The sequence below is a fragment of the Indicator indicator genome, chromosome 2 (genome assembly GCF_027791375.1).
Source record: "Indicator indicator isolate 239-I01 chromosome 2, UM_Iind_1.1, whole genome shotgun sequence".
Classification (NCBI taxonomy): domain Eukaryota; kingdom Metazoa; phylum Chordata; class Aves; order Piciformes; family Indicatoridae; genus Indicator; species Indicator indicator.
In genome coordinates, this window is record NC_072011.1 from 42,479,185 (window position 1) to 42,499,261 (window position 20,077).

A 20,077-nucleotide genomic window follows, 5' to 3' on the forward strand; every position below is an offset into this window, starting at 1 on the left:
TTAAAATGGCCATACTTTTAGCTGATGACCATTGGGGGGCTACAGTGCTCTTCTATCAAACATATTGCCTAAAGAAGGTTTTCAGAAACAGCAATTGTTTCAGAAAAGCCCTAAGAACAACACATCCTTTGTTGCATTACTGGAAATTAGAAGGGAGCGGGGGTGGGGGGAGGGAGGGGGAAGTAAAAAAAATAGAATCACATTAAACAGATCTCTGTTGAAGAATGGGTAGTAGTAACTGAATCAACTATGTGAGTGGGTTTTCCTCTGGAAAGAGTTAAAAGAAAATTCCTACAGTATTTAGTTTATCTTCAAGATTTCATAATCGCTACAGCTATGCTTGCAGCAGAGTTGGCGTACATTGCTGGGTAAACCCACACTGCTTTGGAAGAAGGTTAACCTTTGAAAAGCAGAAGAAATTATGATAGCAACATTAAACTAGACACAGAAATAGAATCTCTCACTGCTTCTTGGAGAGAGCAAGCAATCCTTTTAGAAAGCTGAATCACACACTAGGAAACTGATATGACTGGTTCATTCACTCATACTTTTTTTTTTTTTAAATAACTGCCAGGGAGTAAAAGACAAGCGAGTGATTATTTATTCATTTTTTTTCCTTTTTAAAACAAGTTCTCCTAAGGCACTGTACAGCACACAAGTGAAGGTTGACAATGATTCATAAGTACTGAACAGCACTCCCCAGAGGTTGACCAAGGACAGTCCAATGTTTTATATCCATCTCCTGCTCTTCAGTCATTATTCACTGTTCTCCCTTTCATGCCTAATGTACAAGTTACAAGATAGTCTGACAGACTGAGACAGACTACAGATAAACATAGCTTCATATAAAAGCCTTCCATGCTGCACTCCCTATGACCTTAACCAGGCTCAAAATAGGACAGTAGGCTGGTCACACCCACATGTCTGCACAGTCCTTGACTGTCCCTCAGCACTGGACACTGATTAAAGGACTATGTGAGTTTTCCCCTTTGAGACAGAAAAGAGGAATTGGTTCCTATATTTAGGTGGAAAAAAAACTCTCTGTTACACATTGTTGGAGCTTCTTGCCTCCAGGCAGATTAGAAGCTTTTACAAAACATCACATCACACCAGCTACCACTTCTGCCTCTGAAGAAGTATGCCTCTTGTTTGTGAAAATTTTCATTTGCTTTTGATTCTATATTAAATATTAATGACTGAAGACTATTCAAAATTTTAGAAGTGGAATTTTATTAAAAGCAAACACTATGCTTTTGAGATTTTAAAAATATTTACATCCCTGTTAAATGACACAGGTCAGGCTTGTGAATTTAAATACATAGAACTACTAAGTTACACAGAGATAATATGATGTCAGAAGGTAAATTATATCTCAACTCCAACATTTGTGTTAGGGAATAATTTCGTATGATTTAATTAATTTCTGTCACTTGCCTCCTTTCACAAGACAACAAAGCATAAAACAACACTAAAATATCAGCTCTAGAAAGAGCACTTCCTGCTTTTATTGTGAAACTGCTACTCAGCTACCAATGGGTCATGGCAGTACCACATCCACTGTATAAAGTAACTATAAATCACATTCCAGCTTTAAACATAATACGTCAAATTAATAATTTGTCATGAAAACCTTGTACACAAAAACACAAGATAAAATTGCTGTTATCGTGAAACAGCATTTCATTTTTGTTATTTATTTACCAGCCTTCTAATCGTCACTTCACAGTGACAGCCATTACATAGACACTATGTATCAGTAATAATATAGCTGATAAATTACTCTCTTTGTAATACAGTTTTCTGATCAAGTTGAATAGGTTTCATAAAAATTAAATAAATGATTATTCTTAAATCTCCACAGAAGATCTCTAAACAAATACTTCAGTGGCCTCATTTCTTTAGAATGAGTTTTCAAATGACAGACTCTTTGCATATTATCTTCCGTGTTGTTTTTGTAGAAGTAAGGGTCACAAAATCTTTCTCAAAGGACCATATGGCCTTCAAGGACTGACCAACATTTTATTTTCTTAATAAAACAGGTTATAGAAAGAGCAGCTATGTTTGTTCTAACCTAATTTAATAACATCTTTAATACCATATGGAATAAACTATGAACCCAATAGTGTTACCTATGAACCCAACAGTATCACCTAATACTGCTTTTCAAGGATTGAGGATGAAAGCTTCTATACTCAGTCCAGCTTAAAGGCAACCTACTCTGATTACTGCACTTTCATATATTTTGTGGAGCCTTCCTAACTGCTTTCAATACACTTTACCCTATTCAGTCACTGCAGAAATAGGAACAAACATTACAAATTCTCATTAGAGGAGGAAATCTGTGCCAACTACTCCACTGGTAGCCATATAGTTTTTTTTTTTTTTTTTTTACAGAAGTGGAATTGGGACATTCTGCTTGATCAAGAATGTCAGACAACATGCTACCTTACAGTAACCATAACAAGTATGTAAACCAAATCTCTACGTGGATATAAGGTCACTTTGCTGGTTCAAAGCTGTTGAGAATATTTTTCAAAGGGTAACATTGATAGCCATAAATTATGGTGCTGGAACAGCCATTGTGACCCTGCACCATTTCACAGCTGGACCGCCCTCAACTACTCCCAAAGTCTTTGTTTGTCCCTTTCTCACCACAAATTTTGTAGAGTTACATAGCCAACTGTTGCTGCCTCATTTAAAATCAGAAGTTTGTCCCTATCCCTCTTGCAATTAACTGCTCACTGAATTCTTACTCTTTTAACTGTCTTAACTGCACTATCATCCCTTTGGTATAAAAAGCTGTAAAGCCCTACAGGTCTCTCTTTGCTTATTGCAGATCGCTTCAAAAGACTTACATATGCAAGACCTTGATTGACCCACACTGAATGACAGCATAGTTCCATTGATAACTATTAACAACAACAAATACTTACTCTTACATAGTTCAAATCCTACTACCCGTAAGATTCTGTAACTAAAAAAAAAATTCATAAATGGATAAATTTTAATAAAGTCATAAAATCTTCATTCCCTAGATTATCTTTGAAACTCATAAAATGCTTTAACAGATGAAATAATTCATCTCACCAAAATACTCCCTAAACCACAAAGTATCATTGAGTATCTGAAAGACAAGTCAATCATGATACATTTCCACAAAGAAACACAGATTCACTACCTTGTCTACTGTTACACCCAATCTTTTGAGTTAATAGAAAAAAGAATTTAAAAAAATAAAAAGGAAATCAAATATGTTCTTTGAGTCCTATATTAAGTATTTGTTAAATAAGACTGAGTAACACCGATAAGGCAAATACAGAGATATGCACCATTTTTTTGCACAAACGAGGGCTGATTTTGTACGGAGTTTTTAAAAATTCATAGCTGGCAGTGCTACATACGAAATTTAGCACAAAGATTCTATCAAATTTGCAATATTTTATTTCTCTCCTATTAAGTTTACCGAAGGCAGATGTTTTCTTTAAACACTGTTCTTCCTTACCGCTTATTCTATTTTCTTGTCAATAGCAATTGAAATGGTACTTGCAAACTCCCTAACACAAAGAGAAAACTTTCTATTTTACATTATGGGACAGCCAGTATACTGAGAGACTATATAACATAAAATTAGTAAAGTGCTATTCTATGCTTCTAAAAATAAATCATAACATCTATACAGCAAACCTCAAGAGATCATGTCTAACCATGCAATGACTTTGTATAGCACATGAGGAAAGAGGAAGGAGTTGGGTTCCAGTTTTTCACAGCTAAATGTTTTCTCAGAATTTTATTTTTTGAGAAATATGCCTTACTAAAATTTTCCCTCTCGATACTTTTTGAAAAACGTTTTTGCTTCCATCTATCACAGGTGCACATTTTACATGTAAATATATGTTTAAAACCACTATGAACTCTTGAGAATTTTGCTGAAATTCTCAGTTTCGTACCAGAAGTAGCAAACTGTGAGACTGCTACTAAATGCACCTAGACTACTACTAAAAGGCCCACAGAACTCTTCCCAATGAATTTCAGGATCTCACTCACGTGAGTTTATACGGAAGAAAGCACAGAAATTACCGTTTGGACTGTTAAAAACTTCAATATTAAATTTCACTTTGATATAGTTTAGCATTGTTCTGTTGGGGATTTCTACCTTAAGCAAAGCAGTATTATGCAGAGGTACTTAAATCAGTATTATAGAAGCTGTCTGGAGCTCCAGAGGTGACAGAGCTCCACCAGCATGGCATTCTGAGACTAAAGGTAGGCAATATAATGTTCTGCCACGGATAAGAGTGTCTGTGATTCTTTAGGTGGAAATCAACTCATGAGAGTTTACTTTCAGCAGTTGACACTAGGTTGCATAAGATGCCCTAAATGCTGAAATCAATCTTCACTGCAATAAACAACTCCATTCTTGTTACAGAATCCAGGCTAACCTAGTAGGAGGCAAAAGCAACCATAATCTGATTTTTATTTGCACATAATAATAGCAGCACAGAGTGACTCAATTACCAGTGGCTTTGTCAGCAGCAATCGATTAAATCTGAACTTTAGCATTCCTGCAGCATAACTAATTAATCCACACACCTGGAGTTTCAAGTTAAGTCACAAGGACTAGGCAACTAATGTGCTTACAGCATCATGCAACTCTAATTACAGATTTCTGTGTAGAAACAGAGTTAAGAGTGCAGTTACAGTCAGTCTTAAAAGCCAATTGTTTGCTCATGTAAAAGAAAAACCATTTTGTTGCTTACCTATTAGACCTTTCTCAAGGGTAAAGGTTTTGTTCGTGAACATGCATTCAAACGCCACAATATGGAAAACTTTGTTCACTGTGTTGTGGGTCCCAACAATTCGAATATACCTATATTGGGGGGGGAAAAAAAGGCAGGTAGCAGAAACAAATCATTAGAAACTTCTATACACCAAATTAGGAATTATTTGGCTACACTATACTGTGCAGACCTGTAAGAACAGAGTAACTAAAAAAAAAAGAAAAATAGATAGAAAAAAGAAAGTAATAAAATGAGCATAAATTTCATGTCAAACATGCATTTACTCAGGATGCTTGCTCCAGTACAACATGAGAAAAATAAATAAAAGAGAGATGTGAAATAAAAAAAAAAAAAAAAAAAAATCTATCTGGACTAATTTTGCCAGGACAAGCAAAATGAGAGACCTACTGGTTAGGAAATAGTCTGTAAGTGCAAATGTGTGCTCGTGGAGGCTTTAATAACAACAATAACAACAATAAAAAGATCCCTCTACCATCTGCTTTTTCATCATAATGAATGATTTCATACAACCAGGGTACAGCTTAGACTGGATACTAGTAAAAACTTTTCACAGAAGGAGTAGTCAGATAATGGAATAGGCTGCCCTGGGAGGTGGTTGAGTCATTTAGATATGGTGCTTGGGGATATGGTTTAGGGGGAGCTTTGTAGAGTCGAGTCAATGGCTGGACATGATGACCCCAGCGGTCTTTTCCAACCTGAATGGTTCTATGAATGACAATCACAGCAAATCAGTGAGGTTTCTCTGCAGAATTTAAAAATTAATTCCATTTTAATATGACTATTTCCAATTCTAACACCAGATGTACAAGATACAAGCATCTTTGTTGGTGTATCAATAATTAAAAAAAAAAATCTGAACAGTTAAATGCTATGAAACAAAGTTAGCTCTGAGTTTCATTCCTATAACTTATACTGCTAGACTCTAATTGCAAATCAAATAGAGCTGCTCTTGGAACACCGTGACCCGTTCACCTGCTGTAGTACCCTGGAGGCTTCACTCTCTATAAACCACCATAAACCTTAATTCAATCTAATTCCCTCATTTTCTGAAGAGACACAAGATTTCTTACTATGAATTTAAAAAAAAAATCCTAAATGGGATATTACACACCATTTCAGTTAAGTGTCAAACAGGCAACACAGAAAACTACATAAAAGAAACACTACTACCCCACAAAATGGGTTACCCACACAGCAGAAAGTTTTGTGTTAAATAAATGAACTTAAATAAGAAATATCAGAATGCATGAATCTTAAGCAATATCCTTGGTTTGAAGTACAAAACAACCTTTCACTTACATAGTATAATTACAGTTCAACATAAAGTTCATTAACCAGCACCATCATTTAAATTTATGTTCTCCATTATACCAAATTTAAAAGATACACAGCTTTTAGGCCTGAGATTTTTTTTTAACTATTAAAAATACTCATAGCTATTTATCCTACTAATTTTCAACCTCCTCCTTCACTTCAAGAGTTGAGTGTCTTATGAAAGAGCCTTGTAAGAAAGCCTCAATGTCTGTTGATATTTTACCATACACAGAAAAGATCTTCAGAAAAAAAAATTTAATCCACTTTTTACATGCAAATGACTGCAAAAAACAACTAAGTTACCAAAATATGGTGATAGCACTCAAATTGCCAAACTTTTTGACCTCTGTTCCTTTTAACTTACCGAAGTTTCATTTTAAAAGCCAACTATATGTTTTGATTAAAATTACAAAACTGATATACAACATGCTCAAAACACCACTTTAAAAGTTATTGTAATCATCATGACTTGAAAGCAAAAATAAAGATACGCTATTCCCTAATTAACTCTTACATTAATTATCACAGTAGCAAATATTCTGCATGTTATCCTACATAGGAAAAAAAGCTCCAAAATTGGAGAAAAAAAATGTATTTTTCATAAAGAAGGTGAACCTGTACTTTAAGAGTAAAGCAGAACTTAAGACTTCATTCTGTAACTGTGACAAGTACCTGCAGAGAACATCACAGGAATCTTGGTTGAAAGTCAAGAGAAGTAGCAGTTCCTTCTCCAGACCTACCCCTGTGAGCCAGTCAGCTGCTGCGAGGTTACAGAGGAAATATCATACTTTGGGATTCACATTATGAAGGCAAAACCACATCACTCCATTTCTCTTAATTTGCAGTGCTTTTGAAAGTGACACACAGTGAGGTACAACAAACAGAATAAAAGCACGGTAGACATACGGGAGACAGATCCCAAGTTTTGAACTTTCTGCAAACTGATACTAAAGATCAACTGAAAATATTATAAGCAAATTATTCAGGGGACTAACAGTTTGCTGTTCAGAGAAAGTTAACTTGAAATTTCAAAGAACCTTTCAGTTGTAGGAGGTCTGGTAGACATCTTCAGCTAAGAATACACCTCCTCCTTGATGTTACAGGCTCAGATATATTTGATCAAGTCTCTTCAGATTATTTTGTCAGCTCACAGGCACAGTAAAAACCCTAAATACACAGGCAATGACCAGGATCCAACAAAAGTAAATGTTCTCATTTTATCCAGCATCAGAAGCACAGAATTCAGCTAAACATGGGAACAATCTTGGAACATGTATACACTCATGTGGAGGCTGGCTCACTGTAGAGACTCCCTCATCTCTCTCACGCAAGAAAAGCATTAATTGGGTTGTGCTGTTTGGACAAACCCTAACACACTCCAGGCTAACCAACAAAGAATTATTAATGGAGGTACTTTGACATACTTCAGTTACACTTCCTTGCTTTAGAGAGTTTAGAGAATATGAAAGTAACAATATTAATAGGAACACATGAAATGGCCTCATAATTTATTTGGGGTTTTTGTGTTGTGAAATCATAACATTAGAGCAAACTTCTTGACTATTTTTACCTTCTTTTTGGTTATTTGTTTGGGTTTTTTTTGCTGTTGTATTTACTTTATATACATATATATATATATAAAATCTCAAGAGGGTGAAAGATTTGAATAGTTTGCCATGCATGGGAAAAGCATATTTATCATACTGAACACTTAGGTTAAATAATGTATCACTCACTGGTTAGCAGAGTTCTCTGCCAACAGGTAGAAAGGAACAAAACATTCTTGTATGCTATATCCCCTATCAATTATTGTGAACAATAAGTAACAATGATATGACAAACCCCATCCTTTGTCCCCAGTGTAATACACATATACATATATTATTTTTTCCTCATGTCTCTTCAAGGTGAATGATCAGTGTGATTTCCTGCCTGAATATTGCACTCCACTTAATTTCCACTATTTGGTGGAAATGAAAATAATGCAATCTTTGAAATTACTCTAAACTTCCAAACTTCTAAAATCACATTCTCAGATTTTGCATGAAGTTCATAGCTTAATATTCCTCTTGACACATGATACCAAAGCTGTCATAGAGTGAGACTGTAAAGATAATCTTCCTTCAAATACGTCAGAATTCAATAGAAATGCCCAGTACTGCTACGCAAACAAGCTGTACCTGAATTTCAAATATCACCAATGAAGAGGGGTATTTGTTTCAGAAGAGACATTGGAAATACTGAAGTAGTACATCATAGTGAAAAGAACACTAAACAACTGGTGAAAACAAGAGAGCTGGCTCTCTTTTTTTTTTTTTTCTCAGTTTTCATAGTGATGAAAAACTGCAATGTGGACAACTGCAATATAAGCAACAAAGTTTTAATTCAAAGCATATAGACTTCAGAAACTTAAAATGCCTATTATGGCTTATGACATATTTGAAAATGTGTGAAGTTTTCTAAGCAGTAGACAGAAATGCAGGACTGGGACTGCTGGAGAGAGTAACATTTCCACTCTGCCTGTCCTCTTCATGTTATAAACAGTAACACAGAAATAAAATAAAACCTCTAACTGCATAATAAAACATTTTATTTGATCTAGATTCTTTCACATACTTAAGAATAAGGCAAAACTGCACATGGTTTTACAATTACTTTTCACTTGCTCAAGCAATAAGAACAAACACATTCACCTCTAAGATGTGTGATGTTCTCCCAGCTACAACATTATTGTAGCCCTTTCATTAAGAAAAAAAACAACAGAGGAAAACAAACTAAAGGTCGTATTTTTAACAGGTGACATTTTCTGAAATACAATACAGGTATCTTTTATGCTGATTAAATCAACATAAGTGTGCATACTAATTATTTTCGATAGTCACAGAGTTATTCAGTAAGTTTCTGAGCTTGGCAAGTATGTCATTAATTAAAGAGGACTTCTGACCAGACTTACTTGTGTATGCTGAATTATAAGATAATTTAAAAGCTTTGATTACCACAAGATGGAACGAGTGAAAAACAAACCCTAAATGAACTGAAAAGCTTCAGAGCATTTTGTTAAGAGGTGACACAAGCTTGGGCAAGCCTGATTAATAGAAGACATAAGAATGATGAAGAATTAACTATACAATAAAAATCCCAGTGCCAAACTATGAATTTTAATTGTATTGCTCACTGAGGTAGAGACATGGAAGGCAAAAACAATGAGGAGGACAGACAGGCAGTTCTTTCAGTGAAATTAGAACTTGTTCACTTTTCTGTCAGGAACAAAGCAGCTTTATACCACATAAAGTTATCTATAAATCTTTGGGTGATAGCAGAGTAAAAGAATCACAATTCAACGGCTAGATTAGCTCCTCTGTCAACGGACTTTAGACTCAAACTGAGTGGAAGACAGAAAAACCCCTGAATTATTCTTTAAAGTGAAACCCTTCATCACTTTTTTGGGGGTTTAAAAGTATGTCCCTGGCAGGTGCACAGGACTGCAGCATGAGAATTTTGCCCCTTTAAAAGACATTTTATTTTGGTTTCTAGCCATGTTTGAAAATAATGGATATAGACAGTGTTCAAGGGCTACATCACAGACTTCTCTAGTCACAGTCATGCTACATTGGTTCTAAAATTCCCAAAACAAGGAAACTAGAAACAGATGTATTATTTTTCCCCTGCTGCCCCATCCCCAAGAAAATTATTTTAGCTAAAGGAAAAGAGCACATTCTACTGGATCTTGGTGGAATTTTAAATTAGCAGAATTCAAATGAACTGCCTGTGTTGATTAATAAGGCACATCCATATGGCGATGGCCCTCATCCATCCTCTATTTTTCCCCAAAGCAATTCTTCACAGTTACAAAAAATTATGACTTGAGTATTTTGTTGTGACTACAGATACCCACATTTCTGAACAACCTTATTGTGTTTTCCTTTTGATCTCTACATTTGCAGAGCTGACATATTTAATTTGGGTAACAGCTGCAGATGACCAAATCACTGGTTCAGCTGTGGACACCCTGAAAGACTCCTGATACCCAAGTTCAGCAGTCTGCGTCAGAACAGTACTTAAGACATATGTGTCCAAGTGTAAGAACATGCATACTCTAGGATCCACGCTAATCCTTCATTACAATGACACCAGTAAGATACAGACAAACTGAATTATACTAAGCACAGATTCCAATCCCGAGAGAATAGTGAGATATAAGTAGAGAGGTAAAGGGCATCAACTGGTATTTTGCAGCAGTATTCACTCTAAGTTATTGTGAAAGCAATGCGGAGCAGCAACAGCTGTCTACAGTAAGGAACTAAATCAAATCTGCACAAAATGAGCTCTTAACATGGAGCTTCATTTTCCTTCATAGAGTATTTGTTACGAGACACCAGGGCCAGTCCTGCATACTTCCTGTGTCCTCTAACTGCTTAGAAACTGCTAACATTCACATTCTGATCGCTGCCACAGAGATGCATGAGATACGGCCCAGCACACAAGGGCATTAGAAGATACTCTGTTTGTATTTTCGTGGAAAAGGAAACAGTGCTATTCACTGCCATCTAACCTCCATTTATTGACAACTCCGTAAAACATATAATCCTTCAGACTCACACAGCTGAATCAACAGACTCATGGCAGTAGGATAAAAAAGCAAGGAAAAAAAAAATCCATTGCCAGAATTAATTCATGTGGGAAAAAGTGGATGTAAATAAAAGAATTAAGCCAGAACAAACATGGTAATCACTTCTGTCTTTTCACAGGAGACAAATCTTCCTGCACGTAGATGAAAAAGTCTAATAGAGTCTACATTTTTACCTGCTGCAAATATAGAAAACAGCAGTGACAAATCAAATAAAACACCCAGACAAGACAAAACCATTGAACTCTAGCAGGAAAAGCATACATAACACCTGCAAAACCTGTACAGTAACAAACATTTTTCCCTCCACAACGATACAAATACAAGCAGCAGCATAGCGGTTTGGAAATTTCGTAATTTGCTAAAATATGCATCCAGATATTTTATTACTGTACCATACACAAGCAGCAGATCAACGAAGCAATCAAAGTTTCTGAACGTATTTAACCAAATTAACACTGATTTACTTGGGAACACCAGTAACATTTCATGATGTGATAATACCTTTTGTATTCCATACATACATACAATGAGCTTACAAGCAGCAATTTTTGCGTTACTGCTTTCCCATGTTTACAGTTTGTTGGTTGGTTTGGTTTTGGTTTTTTTGTTATTGTTTTTTTAACCAAACCAATCAACCAACCCTTTCCAGCACCCCCCCCCAAAAGCACCAACCAGCCAACAACAAGAAAAAGAAAACCCACACCAAAACTCAGAAAGCCCTAAATTTGAGGTGACCTTGCCTGTACGTGAATCATCATATTCTGTACACCTCTAGTTCCATTCAACTTCTCAAATCTGAACTGGGCTCTGCAGATTTTCTTTCCATTCAGATCTCAATCCAGAACCTGTCTAGATATGGGACAAGAATCTGTAATTTCACCTGATCTCATAATGGATCTCTACCACATGAATTCAAGATTTGTAGAAGACAGTAAGCTTTTCATGCCATGAAATCTGTATTTAAACAGACTTTGACTTTGCAGCCAAATCCAACTTAAAGATCACCTTTATTTATCTTTATGCCATCTCTGTTCAATAGATAAAATAGGACCCTAATAAAATGAAATTTTATAGGGGAGGGGGAAAAAAAAGTTCTTCTAAATAAAGAAGAAAGCATTGTTTCTCAGGAAGTCTGAATCTAGAACACACTGGACATGGAATTTAGTGGGCTTGCTCTTCATATCTTCCAGGCTGGTGTGACATGGAGTCAGATTTTTTCCAAACTGCATACAATCTTCGACAAGCCTTGATTTCTTTGAATCAAAGTATACTCTGGTGTGATTTGGTAGCTCTGGGTCAGTTTAGCTCAGGCTTCATTATATAGATACATTGTAGCCTCCACATTTTAAAATATATAGAATATAAAAGAATATAGGAAATTTCTGTTCAATGTAATCTAAGAATGTTTTCTGTTTTCCCCAGCTTCTCATGTTCCACCAGCCTATGAATTAACAATTATTTCTTGCTCTAAGAGCACCCCAGTAAGAGCTATGTTTTAAATGGACTCAGATTATATACAATGTGAAAAAGAAATACTTGAAAAATATTACAGCAAAACAACCTAGAAGCAAGTGGAAAACAAAGCACACACATAGCCCTTAAAAAAAAAAAAAGTGGGTTTGACCCATGCTTACAAAAGCAAGCAATTTAGAAATTCTTCCTATAAAACTGTAGTGAACATATCTACATATATTTTTATTTAGCTCTGGCATCTCACTTTCTGATAGACAGTGATAAAGAAGGGTGGCTTTCCAAAAGATGGAAATTATATAAAAAAAGATGACAATTACTGAAAGAACTTTTTATGCAAGTTGTTTGATGAATCATTACTAATCAGAAGTACAGCAGCTTCTGGTATTTGAGCACATAAGCATAAGAGAACAAGAGCATGCAAGGATATGCTTGCTATGCTAAAATTGTATGGGGTTTGTCATACACATTTACAAGATTTATGATAAAGCATTTAGTGTTAATATTCAAGTGGTTTAGATCTGAGGCAAAGAAGGTTTTGTTAATTGGTTCCTTAACTAAAGAGATGACCATGAAGTTATTAAACCCATCGTACTACCAGTGATTTATGTATTAAGGTGCTAACAGCAATGATGCCACTTAGAAGAAACATGAACTTAAGTTCATTAACTTAAGTTCTTCAACAGTGCAGAATTTCTTTCTAGTAGCACAACTTAAAATCAGAAGTAATGCTCTAGTTAAACTGGTGGAATGTCAGTTTTGATCATTTGGGGGCTTGTTGGTTTGTTTGTAAACATAATTAAAAATGTGCAACACATGTTCTGCTCCTGAGAACACACATCTTAACCAAACTCTTAACTATGATCATTCTTTTACAGGCATTTTAGAAATGATTTAATGAAGACTCAAATTCATATGGAAATATTTATCAGCCACTACAAAATGGAAGAGAAGGCTCATGGAAATGATAAGACATGTTTTTATGACTGGCAAAACAAATGTCTGATATGAGACAGATCAGTGAATGGATCAAATAACTACTTCTGAATTCACTAAGTCCTATGAGAAAAGTCTGACATGGTTTCAGTTATTAGTACCACCTACCACATGTATATGGTTGCTACCTCAAATAATCATTGTCTCTAATCTGCATTGTTTACACTTTCCACTATTCAAGATATGACTGCTCACTACTGCAGGCCTGAACTGAGATACAAAGGAAAAAAGAAATATTATTTATGGGACTGTTTATCAGACATGAACAGTGCAGCAGATCACATCTCATAAGCTTCCTAAGTCTACCTATTTTTAAACCAAATTATATTTTACTGGAAATAATAGATAACATAGCAGAAGAGGAAATAATAGATAACATAGCAAAAAAGGTGGATTACAAGTAGGCCTACAGCTCAGGAGCACCAAGATGGCAGAAGACAAGGGCACAGCTTTCAGTATCTGAATATGGACAGTAGAATCTCCGGAAATTCTAGTTCCTGTAAGAAGAGTTGAATTACATTTATTTTAAAGATGGATAACTACTTTAATGTAAATATTTCTTGCTCATGCTGCTTCTCTCTTCTTTCACTTCCTTTTTCTTTTATGATTTGTTTTAGCTGTAGCGTGGAATCACATTTATCATGTACAATTTGCCACACTTTTCTTGCTGATTTAATAAGCAATCAGGAGAAGAACTGGTTGATTAATTCATAACAGTACTTTGCAGCATTGCACCAAGTCAACTGATTACAATGGGTAATAGTTTACTGAATCACTACCATCAGGCTGGATCAGTACAGCAGTGTCATAGCCCCAAGAAAATGTTATAATTTTGTTAAAGTGACGTTGTTTTCTCCTGCAGTATGGGAATAATTTACATTTGACTATGTCACTAAAACTTGTAAGCAGGTGAGCAGACCCGCAGAAGATGGAAATATATTTACTGAGCTACTAAATTCAGGTCTCTTACCCAGAAAACAATTTGATTTAACAACCAGTTACACAGTTCCTTTTACATGGCAAAACATCTAAAAATAATAAATGGTTTTAAATCTAAAATCAAGTTTGAGGCAATGGAAGAACAGAATAAATTTTAGCTATAAAAATAAGACTTGTATTTTAAATATTATTTCTTTTAAATGTAATAGAAAATATAGTTCACATACCTCCAAAATTTGGTCAGCATTGACTGAACTGAAGATAGGCTTCTTCTAGGTGATACTTAACCACCATAATCAATAAGCACCTGAAAATGGCCATGAAGTTTCATTCTGCTGAAACTTACTTTGTCTAACAGCTGAAGTTGCTATGCTTTTAATAAAACAATAAAGATAATTACATTTTTGGAAATTAGCTAAATTTTGTGTGCTCTTTGGTTCACAATTTCTCTTTAAGCTAATTCTTTTCTACACTGCAGCACTTTGCTGATGTTTCTAGTTCAAATGAAAGACAGCTGAGCATTTTTATCAGTACACACAGTAAAGCCAAGATGCAATAAATCAAACTTTTGCATGCAATACTATATTAACGTCGCTCCTTCAATCATTCACCAAAAAGCTTCCACTATTCCTGTCAATCATTGCAGCTCAAGCCCTACTCAAGCTGGTACCTTCAGGAACTGCAAAACACAGCTGAATAAAGAATTACCTTTCATTTTTACCTCGAGAAATTAAACACTGTATGTCCACTGAAAAACAAAGAAGTTAGGCTGTATTTACATTTAAACTATGTTTCACCACAGTTCCTGGATTTTTCTCCAGGAAAATGGAAGAGTTACAGATTGTCCCACACTGTCACCTGTATCACTAGTGGAAGAAATATCTCAGTGGGGTGAATGTAGCAATTTGTCATTTATACAATACCTTCAGGTCACCACAGTTTGGAGTAAGAGGAGACTAACAACAAAGCACACTGGGACTGCATTGCAATGAAGTGCATTACCATTGTGAACACTTCAACTGTGAGAATTCTATGAGCGTAGGTGAGCACTGATAAAGACGATCACACTGCATTCTTGCAGCAGTAACAACAAATCTGCCTTGATCTTCCTTTGTGATACCTTTCAAATACTTCATAACAGATCTCTCAGAACATTGCAAAGACATGAAAAAGTCAGTACCTGTTTGTGCACAAATATTTCTAACAGCTGCATGGTGACTGCTGCTGCAGTGAAGTAAGTTTTACAGCCATGGGGAAAAAAACACCTGAAGTAGTAACTTAGGTCACTATAAAAAAAAGAATCTTTTATTTGGGAATCAAACAGTTTTGTCTGGATACTTACTCCAAGACAAAATCCATTAAGTCATCTTCCTTTTAGCTATTTAAATATTAAGGACTGCCTGAGAGAGGTTTCATCAACTATTTTCAAAAAGCTAACATAAACTCACTGCATATAAAAATTACGCTGAAACTATTGAAACTTGCAAATTGATAGGCTGAGAGTGAAGTTATGACAAAATAAAGGCTCCTAAAATAATGTAATGATGCACCTAGGAGCCTCTAATACAAACTTATTTCTTCTCCATAAGCCTCTGCCTTTTTCAGTCCAGAAGACATGTGGCACTCAAAGAAGCCTTCTTTTATCCAACAATGCCATCACTCAAATATGCCACTACTTATGAAGGTACTGTATTAGGTCTTAGTTCAGGTAAATCTTCCTGATGTTTTTTCCCCTCTATCTCTAAATGTTGTAGTATGTCCAAGACTAAAACCAGGGAAACATATCTCTAAAGAACAATTTTTTCTCTGTATATAAAATGAAAACGCAGAACAGACTTTTCAGGTACTCTAATCCATCTAAACTCTTACCACAGTATCCTTGATACCACATTACAAACATTGGTCCCACACCTGTTTTCACCTCAGTAACATCTGGAAGAATTCTTCTGTATAGTACATCTGTAGCACTGACAAAGCAAAGCCCTCAAAGCAAAAGAAAAAAAGCTCAGTTTAATGGAAAGACATTTTCCTTCACTTCTGTCTGCTTTAGTATTGCTTAATTTACTTAGCTAATGCATTTAAACTGTGACTCCTCGATGAAGAAATATACCACTATGCTTGAACTAAAGAAAAAAAGGCATCTCTTTAAAAGCCCTTATCCTGCATAGCAGGTGAGATAGTGAGAATTAATGATTTAGGACACTAGGTCTAAGAATTGTACAGCCTATCAGAAACTTGCAGTTACACACTTGTGCTGAAAACAAAAGTTCTGAACTTGTGTATTCACATGCTTGTTTCACCACAGCTACCTTGAGGGTGACAGCTCTCCACTGTTATTACCTTATATCTGGTCTTCCCAAAGTGGCTATGAGAATGTACAACTCCCTCATTCTAAATTCAATTATATCACTATAACATTCAGTGGCAGTTGTTCCAATGTAAAGGCATTAGCTTGTATAATATCTTCTTCAAGAAGATTTTTTTTGTCTAAATAACACAGTATTTGCCTCAGAAGCAACAGCAGTGCAGTATCTTTTAAAGAAATCTTAACATGCGGTTATGTGAATCTCAGTTCTGTAGACATAACCTTTGTTAGCATATCAATGCAATTTATCCAAATGTGCTGAATTACCTTTTAACCTTCTACTTCACTTTATTAAGCTGATAATTTGAACTCAGTACTGTGTTATTTTGATATGCACCTAAAAGAGAAGTTTATCTATTGTATTCTTACATATTAACATAGTGAAAACATGTTTCAGGAGGAAGCTTCTTCATTACACTTCACTGCTTCATTTCTAGCTGTAATTGATGTCAGTTATGACTAGGAGGCTATTATCAGGCTAATACTATCTTTTCTTCTATAATATACTGTTGTCAGCATACTGATATAAATCTCTTTTTGGAAATAGAGGCATCAATATTATATATTGCTGTATTTTCATTAACTAGCAATTTACAGACAACACAGGACTGTGACTTACTTTTGTCCCTCATGGAGCCGAACCTTTGAACTTCAGAACTAATGTTGTCCTGTCACATACCCCTCTGGTCTTCCTTAACTGTGTCCAAAATCAAATTTTCACACCTCATTTTCAGATCTCTTACTATACCTCCACCTGTCAGCTCATGACCATTTTCCTTCACATTGTGATCAGTGTTTCTCATTTCCCTACTAGGTAATGTATCCTGAAATAGATAATACATTTGATATATTCAGGACGAGTCTTGATACATTTAGAATATAGCCTTCAAATTTTACTTGAAATCAATAACTAACCTGCATACTTCACCCTGCAAAATGTTTAAGAACCCTACTGACTCCACATTTAGCAGGTAATCATGGCACTGATTTATATAATTCATATCATTTCCGTATATCCTTATTCATCTATTTCATATCTGGGAGCAGAATTTCCTTGACTTCCTTACTACTCCAAATGGCTCAACTGTGTAAAGCACAAACTCAAACTTAATAACTTTTTTTTAATATTCCTTCATATAATTTTTTCTTATTGCATTACTCCAGAGAAGGCTAGCCAGTGTTTCTACCTAAATACACACAGCTGAGTCTTAATATCTCACTGTCAGATTTTTATCAACTCAGAAAAAGGATGGATAAACCAAGCAAAGTCAATAGTGCCAAAATGTTAGCGAACCATTGACTTATAGAAACCTTTTAAACCAATTTTAGGGAAGAGAGCTCAGGAGCGTGCTTACTTTGCAAAAATGACCAAAGCATAGGAAAACAAAATCATGGTAATTTTCATGCCACGTCACCTTCGGTATTACAATCTGCATTGTGGGTTAAAAAGAACTCTCAGAATCACAGTAGCTGAAATTTGCATCTCCTCAATTCACCTGCTACTAATTAGCCACATCTGAAGCTAAAATGTGCATGCCTAATTCGTGTTAGGATCACGTTTTCAGTTACACAAACATACAATAGAAATAAGATTTCTACGTGATCCAACTGCATTTAAAAACAATCTCTCATACTCAAAGATTCTACTAAATTTGCTGATCTTTCACAAATAAGTAAACCAAAATCGCCATAATTGAACACTTAACAAATTTCAGCTCTAATAATTTTATACAGCTGGAATACTAAAAATCATTTGCACAATGTCAAATTCTATTTTCTATGTGTAATGATCAAGTCCACACATCAACCATGGCATGAAAATATTACAATTAGATACTATATAAAGATACAGGCCTCTACATTACAAGCAATTTGGGCAACAAGCAGATCACAGAATGCCTACCGCTGAGAAGATCAACTAACAAGAGACTTGACACCTACTTCTGTTGCAGGAGAGGTATTTAAGACAAAAAACCCCACACCAAAGCACCAACAAAATTCCATGATCATCCAAACAACATCAAAGCATGACTGTAACTAAGGAAAGAGCAGGAAGAGAAGGGTGGGGAGAGAAGGAAATGAAGTGAAAATCTTTTTGAAGGAACTTGATTTTAATCTTGAAGCTAAAAGCAACCAAAATAAAATCAAATTCTTTCCCCATACAAATGAGATCTGGTGTCACTGTGACACCTCTCTACATACTTAGCTTCAGCCTCTAAAGTAGTCCCCATGTTTTGTGGAGAGAAAAAAAAATTAAATATTTAAAAATAAATCAAACAAAAAACCCCTTGAAAAGACCTTTCAGCAGAACTGCTTGTCCTCCTTTGCAACGTGACCTAATTTTAGAGTTTACCTCGTTGGAATCCACTTGTGCACCAGGAGGCCATTAGGGAAGGCATCAAGGAGCATAACTACAATTCTTTTGATTCTCACAAAAAAAAAATTTTGTTCCTCTGCACAAGTTTAGCATAATTTTGAAAATATCTGTGTGAATTGTCAATGTAAATTTTTAAGATTTTTTTTTTAAATTATAAATAATATACTATTCTTGTGGAATACTGGTATTGTAGAAGCTAAAACTTGAGCATATGCATTTTAGTTCCACACCTACAGCTTCAGTTTTCCACCTCTGTTTCAAAGCAATAATTTTGCACATACGTAAAGAGGAGACTTACAATGAATAAATAAAATACAAAAGTATGTTTTATTACACTGGAAATGGAACACAAAGATAATATGACTCTAGCCATGTTTATTTTGTTAGTGAAGTCTACGAACACGCCTATTCTACACCAAAAAAATTCAACCTCAAAATGACTCATATTCTCAAAAATACCACTGCTAAAGGCCTGAAACACTCTTAAATCAGTACTCAAACTTTCATGACTTTTGAAATATTAAACCATGATCGTCAAAAATACATTCTTAGAGGTAATACATAAATTTCACTCTGGGATGTCCCTTTCCACAAAGGAACAATCCAGACCTGCCCTTCAATAAAAAGTTTGTACTATAAGACCAAGCTTCTTCCAAATAAAAGGCTGAGAATGAAAACCTTGTGAACTCTAGTCCAGAAAAAGCAGTCTTATTTCTACAACAAACATGGAGTTTAAACTACTCATTGAGAGCAAGCTCATACATGGTTAATGTACCTCTTTACTTTCAAATGAGAAAGATGTCTTGAAATATTCTATTACACATTTTCTTCTATATTTATACCCATACTCTTGTAACTGCCATTGCATCACAATTAAGCTCTGTAGCAGTCAGTTAAAATATGGAGCAGGTAACAGTCTAACATTTGACGTAAATTAATTCCAGATTGCCAATTATATTGATTTTGACAAGGTTGGAACTCTTAGAAGAAACCAATTCATTCCTCTTTAAGGACATCCACATAAGGCAACAAAAGATTTGCCAGAAGTATAAGAAATGCATCTTATTTAATTCTGAAAATACACAACTAATTTTCTAAATCTACCAATAGACAAGAAATACGTATTACAATTATTTACCAAGGGTTTGGGCTCTCTTTATCTCCCTCAGTTGGAATGAATCATTTTATCG

The 20,077-nt window shown here is 35.1% G+C and overlaps 1 protein-coding gene across 1 annotated transcript in view; it reads right to left on the reverse strand.

Annotated features, from left to right (window-relative positions):
* The window catches only part of BTBD9 (BTB domain containing 9), a 109,306-nt gene that overhangs the window by 37,788 nt on the left and 51,441 nt on the right, over positions 1 to 20,077 (reverse strand). Inside the window, exon 6 of the mRNA XM_054396403.1 lies at positions 4,755 to 4,864. Coding sequence (XP_054252378.1) covers positions 4,755 to 4,864 — 110 coding nt within the window. The remainder of the gene's footprint in view (positions 1 to 4,754; positions 4,865 to 20,077) is intronic.